A 14360-nucleotide genomic window follows, 5' to 3' on the forward strand; every position below is an offset into this window, starting at 1 on the left:
ATTAATAATTAGATTTGGGTAGTTGAGATCATCTTTCAAGTGAGCAGATATTTGCCTTGCAAAAAGTATTGTATAGCTATATGTAGTGATCTTGGAAATTCCTTGAAGTGATCTATTCCCACCCTGAGGCCTTTTAAAAACAGCTGAAACACATTGATTACGGGACACAAAGAAAATGTACATAGTTGTCTGTGGTGCCATATTATGTTGCATAAGCAGCCAGCTTTATTCTGTAGGTCTTGAGCATTTTAACAGTAATGTATTGTATCTAAAAATAAATATTTAACATTTTGTTGCTTTTTTTTTATGATGAGATCAGAAGACAGTTCTGTAGTTCCGTATCCCCCTTTGAAGTTACATTTTCTCGTTCGTACTCCATGATAGTCCTAGCTTTTGTCTCCTATGGCCTTAACCTCTCATAAAACATCCACTTTCCCACTCCCTATTTATCAAGTCCTGAATTCCTGCGTCCCGTGTCTGTACTCTGGTAAGAGATAGCTGGTCATGAGTGGTGCACACGATGGATTGGCCAGCTGATGTGCCAAAACAGGCCATGTTAAACTCAAATTGCACAGTTTTCCTTATGTGATACTTATTTGGTGTTCTGTCCTCTTAGTGGCTATAGTGTCCATCTGTTGTCATGTCACCCCTGTTTTTAGGAACTTGGTATATTGAAGATGCTCGCTAAACATAGATTTAATTAGTCAGGCTCTAAAATAATTGTAGGGGAAGTTGATAGATGTAGTCAGAAGTTACATACAGAGTACAGTATTATTCATAAGAAAATCGAGGGAGTTGACTAACCATAGGTCTATCTTTGTCAAGATTCTTACCCTTTAAAATATATTTTAGTAACGCAGAAAAAAATAGCTCCTGGTTAAATTATGTAGATTCAAGAGTATACCTCAATTTTAGAGAGACTTGATAAACTGTGCAAATAGCAGACTGAAAGAGTTTATTTTTAGAGTGACAGCATATTGTGTATGTTGGTTGTATCAGTCTCACTTGTTCTTTAATGTTGTCATTTCATAATAGTGGAGGTTTTCATATATTAAGTGCAATGTTTATTCTATTTGTGCAATTCAAACAGTGTTCTATATCTTGTTACTTTTGTAAAAGATTCCTTCTTTATTTCAGCCAGGAGGAGGTAATCTGGGCTTGTTTTGTCTTCTGGCATGATTTGCTTTGCTGGAGACATACGTCTTCTTCTTAGGCGGCTGGCATGGGGTAGCATGGAGAGAGAAGAATGATTAGAGCCCAGTCTGTGTATTTGATTAATAATCAGTTGCTGAAGTCCTTTTTGCTCCCTGACTCTTGGTCAGCTTTGATTACGGAAATAAATTTACCTGTAACATCTGTAAGCTGAAAGGGGCAATAAATGATTCCTGCATACAGAACTGGAAGAACTTAGGTCATTACAGTTTCTACAGAGCGGTGTGGCAGAGGCTACTTCATTTCACCTGTCTGTCACTGTAAATGCTACACGAAAATACAAGGAGGTTTTGGATTGAAAAGTCCAAAGTCTGGAAGTATCTCTGCAGGGATAAAAATAAAGGCTTCCTTCTCAAATTTGTTATAATTTTAATTACTTGGCAAGAGTCTTGTTTCACCTCGTGTCATGTTCTAGTTGTTGCTGTACAGATGAACCAAAACCACCCTTTCCTCTTTCCAGGTCTCCTGCAAGCGCAGAATCTCTTAACGCAACTACCTCAGCAAAGCCAAGCCAACCTCCTGCAGTCTCAGCCAAGCATCACCCTTGCCTCGCAGGTCAGGCTTATTTCTACAGTTCAGAAGTTGCTGTGGGGGGGCTGTGAATTATTACGAGTGAGGGGACTCTTTGTATTGGTTACAGGAGTAAATGCAGCTAAATTATAGCTGCAAATATAGCAATAATAGTGAGTTTGTCTTTCTGGATAGATTCAGTATAGAACTGAAGTATCAGTAACTTCAGTTTTATAAGTTTCTACTCTAATATGCTTTTTTTTTTCCTCCACACTTAACACTCTTAAATTCTATTTTTAGCTGAAATTTTTCATGTTTGATATTTTGAGTTAATGGGACTACAGCAGCGTTTGATCTCCTGGAGGGTTTTCTTGGACAATATATGTTTCTTAAATTCAGAGGAACAAGGTGTGGGCTACCCAAAAACCTCAAAAAGAAGATTACAGATTAGTATAGTTTTATTTTCTATTTTTTTATTTTTAAAAAAGCTTGCAGTGGTAATCTGTTTCTATTCTAGCCTAGTTCTCCTGCTATTATTACCAAGGCATTGCCAGTCTTATTAGTTACCTTCTCTGAAGGCAAAGGTATTGTCAGAAATGCATTAAAATATTCTGTTAGATATATGTTAAAATATTAAAGCTCAGTGATTAAGCTTTCAGACTGTAAGAAAGGCAATTTTAAGGTTGCACGTGCCTGCAAATTTAATTTTGCTTCACTCTGGATTTTACTATGCAGTTTAGTTACATGACTGCATGCTGTTTCTAAAATAGTGTGTAATATCATCCAGTATCTCCTTGCCAACCTGGCTACATGTAAGAAATTTTTAGTCTGTAATAAGACACCTGAGTCTATCAGAGTCTTAGAAAACTGTATTTTCTGTCATACCATCTATAGTATTTTTCATGTACTATGCGGAAAATGGAATTTGTCTCACCTCTGTAGTTCATACTTTGGTTAGTAGCATGATTCCCTGCTAAAGATTATGCTTGGATTAAAAAAAGTCTCAAAACCACAAAGAGAAAACAAATTATATAATGGGGATGAAGCCAATAAAGACACAGCAGTAATTATCCAGTATGTTTAATGTAAATTTAAAAACTCTAAAACCCCCTATAGTGTGACACACATATCTGCAATCCTAGAAAGATCATATATGATCACATTATTTCTCAAGTAATGGAATTATAGATGCTGACCTTCCTCTACCATCTGTTGTGCACTGCACAATACTGCTGCACTAAGCCAGGAGAAAAACAACATACGGAGCTACGTAAAGACTCTGCTATGTATGGGGAATTTCTTTTAGAACAGCCATTTCTGGATATTTGCAAGCTATTCTGGTGTTGCATAGACTTGAGGCTGTTCTTAATTGTGCAGAAGGAGCCTGTAGTTTCAGATCTGGGCATAAGATAGAAAAGCTATTCAACTGAACTGAACAGAATTTAACTAGAGTGAAAGATTTGTCTCTGCATTTCAGTTTATCTATTGCACATAAAAAGTAGAGTTATACACAAAGCATATTTCCAGTGTTTCTGTTGCACATAAAACATGCACTGTGCAATACCAGATCTTAATATATATTGTTCACCTGCGAATATTTTCCATCATGCTCCGTTTTTTGATTTTTTTTTAACAGATTCTTCCTATTGCTGCATAGCAAAATATTAACAGCGTGCTAATATTCAGGAATATTGAACCTTGTGCTGACTTCCTGGAAAACTAGCCTTTTATGCAGGGGAAAAAAAAAAAGATCTAAAAGGAATTATTTTCCCTAGGTTGCTTTTGCTTAATTTCTCATATCACCAGGGCATCTACCCTTATTGTTGCAAGTCTAAATGGAAGGGTTAGAGAGAGATCTGTTTTTTCTTACTGGAAGAGTTAAGGCAGTCCCAAGAGATGGCATTAGAGGAAACTTGCTATGTTTGCTGTCCCTGTAGGTGCTTGCTGTTCCAAGATTCAATAGGAGAGTTGAATCTTCGGGGCTGATGACAATCTGCCACCACACACAAGCAGTAAATTCAATTTAAAAATGATTAAAAGGGGATGAATGTCAAGCAGTCTATAAATGATAGAACTGTATGAAGTAGGAGTGTTCAGCCTTTCTTTGAGCAGCTTCTGTAGCAAGTGAAAGTTGTTGGTTATGTGCTGCACTGAACATCTCTTTTCTTTAATTGGTTCTGACAGAGCCTTTAAAAGACTGTCATACTAATACAGTTTTCTGGATTATGACTTGAGAGGAATGTAAATAAATTGGAAGAACTTTCAGATTACTGGAAATGCCAAATTCATTGATCTTTCTCATAGAAACCATATGTACCTTTTCTAAATCTAATTTTTGCTGAGTATTCTTTTAAGTCTGATTTTCATCTTTTCCTTGCTCTCTGTCTTAATAGCCAGCAACCCCAACACGCACAATAGCAGCGACCCCCATTCAGCCACTTCCACAGAGCCAGTCAACACCAAAGCGAATTGACACTCCCAGCTTGGAGGAGCCCAGTGACCTTGAGGAGCTTGAGCAGTTTGCCAAGACTTTCAAACAAAGACGGATCAAACTTGGATTCACTCAGGTGAGACTGCGTACCTTAGTGCCTGCCAGTGTGGAATCTGAGGTCTCATCTTTCAAGTCTGGAGGGAGACTACAATTCCACCTTTTCCTAGGAGTACCTTCTTAAATAGGGTTATGCTCTGGCCTTTATGTAGGGGATTTCTCAGAAATAGCAGAAAAAGCCATACATCCATCTTACATCCCTGTTGGTTTTAAAGCATAGCTGTTTTCCCAGCAGGTCCATGCATTTACCAGCTCCAGATGTCATTGCATGTGCTCTATTCATTCTATAGGATTTAAAATGAATGGGACAAAGCACTTTAAAGCTGCCTTCAGAAGTACAAAGTTCCAGAAAATCATACAGCACAATTAACTGCTCCGTGTGTTTAAAAAGTATGTCACAACTGTGAATTTGCTTTGGATGTCAAAGGGTTTTATCTCTCAAGCGTATTTTGCTATTAAACATCAATGATTTCTGTATTTAATGCTTTTGCTAAGGTTCCTAAACAAAACCTGAAAGGGCTGTTACCTTTGAAGTTCACTGCTTACAGAGGTGAACTGGAGTAGTGATTTTTTTTTGTTTTATTTAAAAGCTCAGAAATACCAATAGAGATGAAGAAAACTAATTTGAACATATTGAAAATGGTTGAATGAGGAGTACAATTAAACATACAGTGTGCAGTTCTGTGTTCTGTTATTCTGCTGAAGGGAAATGCTGCTTGCATACAAGAGTCCTTTCTTATTAATATAAAAATTAAATGTTTTCCTACAAAATAATCTGTCCAGGTAAACAACTCCTTTTGGCAGGAGCCTATGTGAAGCACAGGCTTGTTTTGCCAGAAGAAATACCAAACAAAAATCAAAGCAGGTATTTAAAAGCCTGAGCTCAGCAGTCAACCCAGTATATGTGATTTGTCCACCCTGGAATAAGTAAACCTACTCTAGTTGAAAGTTTGTGCTGAAGTGAGATTTATTTTTCTGATAAAGTTCTAAATGTTTGAAAAGTCAGGGTTCATAATGAAAGTTTCTGGCAGCATCTTAATTACAACTGAAGAACAGAATGTTGCTAGTGAAATTAGGTGTGTTTTGGTGGCATGTGTGCCTTCTTCCCTTCCTTCTTTCCACTAGAGGGAGGTACAGAAATACAGCAGTGATGGATGAACATGAAAAACAATAAAGCAGAGCAGAGTAAAATATAAAAGCTTCCTTATAGCCTGATTGAGGAGGTTCATGTAGATCTTTAGTTAATTATGTTTAATCTGCCCTACTGTGAGGTAATTATTAAGCCTCAACTCGAGTTTTTAAACTATGGGTTAACCCTTCCTTATTGACCCTGTTGTGAATTTTCATGGTCAGGAAAAATGAACGTAACTGCTCAGGCTTGCAGTTCAGTATTTTTTTGAGTATAAAAAATGTAAACCTAGAGAAAGTGATCAAATGGCATTCAGTCATTCTTACCCTGCATTGAGTGTGTACCTATATAATTAGGCAGCTCTAATAACTTCTATTTAATTGCATAGTTGAATAATTAGAAATCCCTGTTTCTTTGGTTTCTTATATCTGGACAAATAGATTGCCTTTCAGAGGATAATACCTTTTTTTTTTTTTCAGTAGTACTGTAAGCTTTTTCAAACTCACCCCACCCCTGCTTTTCAAAGATTTAAGTTTGCATTGCAAACTAATCACTAAATTTATTCTATCTGCATAGAGCAATATAAAAGGTTTTGAATTTGAGCAGTGTCTTTTCCTCCTGCCCCCAAAATTCTCCAGAGCAGATGTATTTAAATCTTTTTGTTTAGCTGTTTTTCCTTAAAAATGTCTCTTATGTTTGACATACAGAGATACAATGAACACATTGCATCTTAGTGTTATTGCAGATGTGTGACTGATTGGTCAGGACAGGTTGAAGCTATGTGAACGTACATTTTAGACAATGTTATTGTTGCTCTCTACAAGATATTGCCTTTGCTAGTCCATCCAAGCTTCCTAGCAGAGCAACATATACAAGAGTGATGTACCTTACAGTTTTATTTCATTACCAGAGTGTCATTCAATCTATTAAGTAGATCAGACATCGTACCTTCATCGTCTGTTCCACCCATCCTTTCAGTGGCCCATCCCAAAATATAAAATTATCATCCTAATATATAAATTGTTTTGCCTACAGCTGAAATGCTGCCACCTTTCGGCATCAAAAACTCTTGACAAAGAAATGGTTAACTATTCATTTTAAATCAGATGGCAAATGTTAGTAAGAACAACATAAATACCAGAATTAAATTTGGTCAGGGGACTGGAGCAAATTTCATAAGTCTTTCCTGCCGAGATATAAATCAACTTATCTCTAAAATGGTTTACATAGCCAGGTTTTCTTCTTCATAAACTCACTAGAGCATCCATGTTACTTACTTCTCTTGGAATGATTTATGAGGTTTGAAATGTACAAAATCCTGGGATATGGGTAGAGATACAAATGTGTTTCCACACATTTCCTTTTCTGTTTGAAGGGCTTACAAACCAATTGTTCTGGTCCCCTTCTAGGAAGGAATTTTTCTTCATGCAATCTGCACAATTTGCTAGGCTTAGCAAAGGTTTTCTTCCTTGCTTGGATGTGGCCACTCTGCATGCTGTTAGTATACTTGTCTCAAGCGGTGGTTGTGGATCTGACCTAAAGGAAAGAAAGCAAGCTTTATGCAGCATCCAACTAACTCGATTGCAATTAAGCTCCACTAACTACGCTCAAGCTCTTCAGTCTTTTCTTCTAGACTTTTCATTGCTTCTTGTGTTTAAAGATCTAAATTTATCTAATTTAGAGCATATAGCAAAAAAATTACTAAGTTTTCAGGAAGGGCAGGACCTTCATGCTTTAAAACAAAACCGGAGAACATTATGGTGTTTTTTAGTGGCCATGATCAAGAATGGATTTTTTTTTTTTAATGAGACTATGCAAGTGTAAACTACATAGAAGTGTATTAGGTATGAGCAGAATGTCTGAAAGCCAGCTAAAACTGAGTTTTGAAAAGAAATAACAGATGTAAAGATGTGATCATCTGTCTGTATAGCATAAAAGCTATTGTGGATAGCTTTTAGCAGATGCGTAATGGTAGTAGAGACTACAGTTAATCAGTATTTGATATGGTTCAACTTCTTGTCTGCTTTGAAATGCGTATCTGTGGGGAAAAGTTTGATTTGAACATCACAGAAGGTACTAAAAGTTCAGATAAGAGTATTTTTGCATTTATTTAAATGTGATGTAAGTTTGTAGACAAACCTCATTCATCTCTTCAAGAGTGTTTTACTACTAATACAAGGACATGAATTCACTGCATTTCTTATTTGAACTTTTCTTCTTCAGTGTGAAATATGTAGATACTTAAATCTGCTCCCAAAGCATTTGGCTTTTCATTTTTTTTTAAGAACTAAGAGAAAAATTACAAGTTAATATTCAGTGGAATGTTCTGCTTAGTGATAATGCTAAAAAGACAGAGCATGAGGGAATTTCTGCAAAGAGTTACATGGTTAAATTGCCTGTAGTTTGAAAAGATAACATTTCTTTATCATTATTTGCTTTAGCATGAATCTTGTTAGTGCCAAGCAAGTTTCTGTGAAACCGAATCCCACCCAGCAGTGGAGTCACTAGGAACACAAGGATGTGGCAGGATTCCTTGCTTTGGAAGTACCTGTGTTAGTGAATCCCTTTTTTCTCTTTCTTTGTCCAGGGTGATGTTGGGCTCGCTATGGGCAAACTCTATGGAAATGACTTCAGCCAAACTACCATCTCTCGCTTTGAAGCCTTGAACCTCAGCTTTAAGAACATGTGCAAGTTAAAGCCACTTCTGGAAAAGTGGCTCAATGATGCAGGTGAATGAGTCTGTGTATTTCTTCACCAGCCTACCAAAATCAGTAGGATTTTGAAAAACTGCTTCGTTGGTGCCCTTATGGTTTTATGAAGCCACCAATCTTTGTAACTGTCCATGGGACAAACAAGGGTATAGGAATAAGTGTCCATATTTCCCTATTTATGTGCCCATGTACATCTGAAAGAGTTCCACTGTGAACTTCTAGAATTGTGTTCTGCAGTCAGCTGAATAATTGCATGGGGTGAGGTATAATGTGTGTCATGGTTTTCCTCCTTCGTGTATGTTAATGCATATAACTTCTAATCCTCTTCTAGCTTTCTTTTTCAGATGTGTAATAGAGAGAGTTGCATGGTTTGTTGTTTCAGTAAGCAGAGCTTATTGCATTCATCTCCTCCCACGTCCCCTGTGTGCATTCTTTTCATCTCTCTCCAAGGGTCCTTATAAATGCTCTCTTTCTCCCCATAGGAAGAGTTCTTTACAGCTTAGGGTTTTTTTCCTTCCAGAATTATTTTTTTTTTCCTGGGAGAAAAGTTATTCATGATGACAGCATGTATTTTTTTTTCTTTTGTGCCAGCAAAAGGAGCTTGGATGGTGGTGCTAGGTGTTAGGATAGAAAATGTTTAAGAGTGCTGTCAGCCGTTTCTTTCTTCGAAGGATACAACTGTACATAGTACAAAACTGCTGATGGATCTGCTAAACATATGGCAGAGACAGTGTGTGCCCTCCTATTTTTATCAAAATGAAGAGGGCTTAATGCCAAAGCCTACAGTATTCCCTGAAATTTTGAAATTAATTGGATGCAATGTTTAAAATTTGTCCTACATTGAAAGAAGGAATCATCATTTCTATTGTGCTGACAGGGGCTATCCTTAGGTAATCTGGGATCTATGATAGAAAACATAGAAAGATCTTTGCAGCAAATGCTCTAGTCCACAGGACAGTTGTCCCCAAACCTTCCAGCAATACTGAGCAAGTCTGATGCTGCAACCAGTGTCATAATTTCCTTTTCCTTCTAACCTGAAGAAATATTTGGATCTGTAAAGTGAAGTTAAGGACTATAAACAATGTTGGGGTCCTTCACAGCCTGGAAGTTAGGAACCATTGTCTTTGGCTCTCATTCAGTTTCTTGAAAATCTTTGGAAGAAAGATTCAGGTGACCATAAAGGCCATTCAACTACTTTTACATAAAAGCAGGCAGCAGAAGCATACCAATGATGCTTTCCATTACGTTACATCTGAGTGTTGGAGAATTTACTGTTACAGAACTCAGCTTGTTCTGTGGGATTTTCACAAGGGAGAAGAATTCCAGCAGATTTATGGGTGCTATTACTAAAAAAAAGTAATCTAGAAAATAATGTGGTGAATGTACTTGCCCATTTGAGCCCAGCAGATTGGTCTAAGGCCTTGTGATCTTTGGCATCTGCTTATCAGGCACAAACCACTGTTCAGAGAGGGGTCTGCAATGTTGTGCAGCCATAATTAGTCATTTTGATAAAATTTCCTGTTGGAAGCTGGCTATCGGTTATTTTGCGCTTTGGTGTACACAGTGGATTAAACTGTGTCCTCTCTTCAGTCTTCTGTGGAGCCAGAAAGACAGGATTAGGGGTTGACAGAGAGAGACCTTCTGAAGCTAAGGAGAGGGGGAGCTGCTGGCTGGGTAGGCTATCTACCACAGAATATCCGCTAGGATCTCCAGAGAAAAGAGGTTGAACACTGAAGCTGGCTGTGAGCTTTATTCTTCTTCTACTGTATTGCAGAGTAGGTAAGAGAAATTTCAGGCTGCTCAGATTTTTTTCAGTCTGTGGCTTATAGCTATGGCTTCTGGATATCAGCTACTGCATTTTTCTTTAAACTGTGATTGCAGTGAGTGAGTGTGGGTTGGAATGAGATAAGGGAGAAAGAAACTTTGTATAGATATAATAAAAGGGGTACTGTGGTAGAATACAGGAGCAAAGACAGCACCCTCTGGTCTTACTTGTAGCTTATAAGTTTCGAGTATATGTTGTAATTTTGAAGTACAGTAATTAATAAATGTGATCTTCAGAAATCTCTATATATCTGGAGTAGATACAGAGTGGATTATAGCATGCCTTGCACAGTTGAAGAACACTTGCATGAAATTGCAGTGTATTCAAATAAAATCTCCTCATTTGTGTTAACTTTATTTTTTTCAGAAAACCTCTCATCTGATTCAACACTCTCCAGCCCAAGTGCCCTGAATTCTCCAGGGCTGGGGGGCGAAGGCTTGAACCGTAGGAGGAAGAAACGCACCAGCATAGAGACCAACATACGTGTGGCCTTAGAGAAGAGTTTCCTGGAGGTCAGTGATCACTTTTGTTCAACTCAGCCTAAACAGCAATGAAGAAATTTCGTTTAACGTTGCTTCTGCTATTACTATTACCATTTAGGAAAATGCTTGTACTAAAGAAGTTGAATACAAAGGCTGTTCCAAGGACCACACAATCACTGCCTACTTTATTTTAATTAAAACAAACACAGCCATACCACCACCCCACCAAAATCTCATGGTTCTTGCAGTTTGTTGACAGAGTGATACTGAGCAATAGCTCAAGGCTTGTTACTATGCACCTCAAAAATAAGAAAAAGGGATTACCTTTTCTGAGGTTGGATGAATGGTGTGACAGTCTAGACATACATAAGATGAAGTTCTTAGCTGGCATTATATTACTTTTGTTAGGCACTTTGTGCAGCTGAATGTGCTGAATGATAGCCTCTAGGTAGCCCATTCAATCTATCTTTTATTATAAGTTGAGACAACTTGAGGTTCGTTTGGCTAGTGCTGTAGTTAATCTTTTCTGTTACTTTTTAGGAGATGACAAAAGAAAGATTTCCTTATCGATATCTAGAATTCCTTGAAGGATTATTCACAAGTCAGATCCCTTCTCTGAAAAAGAAGCATATTGGTTTAGTCTTCATCATCCATCCATGAGGAACACAGCTTACCATTGGCAGAAATTTTCCTGCAACTTGGAAAATGTACGGCAGAAGTATCTATTACGCTCTCTCTCTAGAGAGTGTACCACAGATTCTGGGTATAAATGGCCCACCCACATTTCTGCCTAGTGAAGGAAAATCAGAATCACAGAATTGAAAGGGTTGGAAGGGACCTCGAAAGATCGTTGGGTCCAACCCCCCTGCCAAAGCAGGTTGCTTAGAGCAGGCTGCCCTAAGGAACCTATAAAAGCTATAATGTAAAACGGCAGAAGGTAATTTCACAGCTTTTCAAGTACCCGTTTTCTTTTCTCAGAACCAAAAGCCTACCTCGGAGGAGATCACCATGATAGCTGACCAGCTAAACATGGAGAAGGAGGTGATCCGCGTTTGGTTCTGTAACCGGCGCCAGAAGGAGAAAAGGATCAACCCACCCAGCAGTGGTGGAACCAGCAGCTCGCCCATCAAAGCAATTTTCCCTTGCCCAACCTCACTGGTAAGAGTCAAGAATCTGTTGGCAAAGATCACTGGAAGAGATAGTTCTACTGTGCTCACTGTGGAAGTTGCACGTACTACACCTTCTTTATACAGCAAACTTGTTCTCACAAGTCTGTATTTTACTGGCATTTTAAATATCCTTCATGCATACTACAAAAGAGAGGGAATGCTTACAAAGCAGTCTTCAGTTCAAGTATTTTATTTACCCAGCTCATGACTAAGTATTTTGGCCAGCAAATTTGCAGTTGGGTTATTGCTTTGTAAATTTGCCAGGTAGTAACTCTAGTTTATTTCTGGATTTTCTCTCTTGACCAAACCTTTTAAAATAAAATAGTAGTAATAAAAATTGCTCAACAGTTCTACACCCCCCACCCCCCCGTCTTACTTTGTCTGCAATGATAAGTAGATGAGCATCAGTAAAACATATACATGTATTTTGGAGACTTTAGTCACACAAGTCCAGTGTTGATGTTGTTGTCACTTTTGGTCAGGGATGGTTTACATCTAAAAAAAGGGCATGGAACAAAGGAAAAAAAAATAGCTAATGCTCATGTAATTAATTTCCCAAACTTGTATTTGCCTCAGGTAAACACAAACTTCATGAAAATAAGAGTAACAAAACACTTGCATCAAGGTTCCTTCAGCTCCTTTGCTACCAATGCCCATGGAGGTCTGTTTTCATAAATTGAAACAGTAGCTGTTAGATTTCATAGTAGCTATGCTAATAGGACTGTGGTGGAATTGATGTAGCCTGTAGCTGTCCTTTTGTAGTGTTTATTCCACCTTCATCATTGTAGTAGCTAATACCTTCCAGTACTTCATTAAATCATTAATTTTGGTGATGTGTCATTCTTTCCCCTCATCCTTGTCTCAGGATGTGTGCATGCAACTTTTTGTTTGAGGGGATGTTTTGACTGTACTCAGTACTTTTTTTTCACCCACAACTGGAAAGCAAGGTTACATGCCTTGCTACCAAAGTGAGATTTGTGATAGTGTATTTTAGTAACCATGCAAGCGTACTTGGACTGCAACTTAAGAAAGCTTCCCTACGTAAATTCCTCTTTTATTATAAACTGCCATTGTATATGAGAAGTTGAAATGTTAGCCACAGTCTCAATTATTTCAGTGATGTTTCCCTAAGCATTTTCACTCATTGTGAGCTTCCTTTAAGATTGTGCTACCACTCAATGGACATTCTAGCCCTGTCACCCCCAGCCTTCACTGGCTATATGGTCTGTTGATTCCTTGTGTCAGGTCTGGAGACTATGTGTCTGTAGGATGATTGGGCTCAGTTTACCGGCCTGACTGCAAGTTAACCATGTGAAGAACAATGATTAATTTTCAGCAGTATGTCTGGATGACCAATTTAACTTGCACCCTGACTGCACAAGTACTAGAGCTCTGGGACAGGATTGGAGGTGAATGCTCCTTTAGATGGCAACCTCCTTTTGTATTGGCTTAAGTCAGTCATCGTAACCACAAGGGTTAGCTGTATTAATTTTAGGTCATTTACTGCCCTGAAATATTGATTTTGACCTTGGCCTTAACTGTTTGGTGGACAGATGACAGATGTGATGTGTAGGCTATGTTAGTGCGAAGTATACTGTATATCTAGTGCTTCTTTATTTCACGGACTATTTGAGATGAACAGAAAGCTCTTAGACCTGTCCCAGTTGCCCCAGCCTTGTTTAAAATGCATAAAACATTTGACTTCCTATAAGAGAATATTCAGCATGAGGGAGATTTCTCTGATAATAAACTTAGGTATGAGGTGGGAAAGGAGGAAGGTTTTAGCCTGTATTTTTGCTATGTTCTCTTGGGAAATTTTAAAGTATTTGTTTCTCTCATTGATGTATAACAGCCTTCAAATATTACTGTTGGACACCATTTTTGTCCATAAAAAGTCCTTTTTTCTCCTTATATTTAATTTTTGCTTATAAGCTAGTTCCTCCAGCCTTGAATCTTAGGATGTTTCTCTCTGCATTATCTTGTTTATTTGTAGCTTGTTTGTTCTAAGCTATTCATGAGTAAAATAAGCTAATGACATTTGAATTTTTTTAAATTTATAGATCGTTCCTCACACACAAGGAAACTTACCAAGATAGAGCTCATAGTTTGGTTCAGTAAAAGGGAAACGTTATACTGTTTTTCCATGTAAACACATTACTCTAAATACCTTTGGTAATGCTGTGATGTTTAAATCATTCTATCAGAGAAAGAGATTTGGAGCTGAAAAGACATTTAAGCAAGAAAACACTATGAATAAATAATATGTTTTGTAAATTGTTCTGGAAGAGTGACTTTATTAAAGCAAGATTCTGTCATTGTGGGGAGGGATAGGTGGAGGGCCAACTTACAGTCAGTCTTGAAGCAGTATGGGTTTAATGGATGTACCTGCCTTCAAATGCTGAATGATTACGAATAAAGATATTGGTGGTAATTAGAGAAGATACTATGGCTGGCCCACTGAATACTAAAGCAATGGATTTACAAAAAAGTTAGTGTATACGCGGTATTTTCCCTGGTAATTTCCTCAGCTGAGGATGAGAAGAAAGAAATGCAAGTCTAGTAGCTAACTGCTTTTGTCTTTTTCCTTAACAGTTTAGCAGTTGTATTCTTTTTTGACCTCCAGGTGGCAACCACGCCAAGCCTTGTGACTAGCAGTGCAGCTACTACCCTGACTGTCAATCCTGTGCTCCCTCTGACCAGTCCTGCTGTAACTAGTCTGTCAGTCACAGGTAAGGTGCATGCCATGAGCGTTTCTTCACAAGTCACTTGTTCTT

General features: G+C 37.9%; 1 protein-coding gene across 13 annotated transcripts in view; it reads left to right on the forward strand.

The window, feature by feature from the left end:
* The window catches only part of POU2F1 (POU class 2 homeobox 1), a 117062-nt gene that overhangs the window by 86798 nt on the left and 15904 nt on the right, over window positions 1-14360 (forward strand). For all 13 annotated transcript variants that reach the window (XM_068692278.1, XM_068692279.1, XM_068692329.1 and 10 more), the window contains 6 exons: window positions 1673-1767; window positions 4116-4289; window positions 7987-8128; window positions 10302-10447; window positions 11396-11575; window positions 14210-14315. In XM_068692278.1, the coding sequence (XP_068548379.1) occupies window positions 1673-1767; window positions 4116-4289; window positions 7987-8128; window positions 10302-10447; window positions 11396-11575; window positions 14210-14315 (843 nt within the window). The remainder of the gene's footprint in view (window positions 1-1672; window positions 1768-4115; window positions 4290-7986; window positions 8129-10301; window positions 10448-11395; window positions 11576-14209; window positions 14316-14360) is intronic.

This window comes from Anas acuta, chromosome 1, assembly GCF_963932015.1.
Source record: "Anas acuta chromosome 1, bAnaAcu1.1, whole genome shotgun sequence".
Classification (NCBI taxonomy): Eukaryota; Metazoa; Chordata; class Aves; order Anseriformes; family Anatidae; genus Anas; species Anas acuta.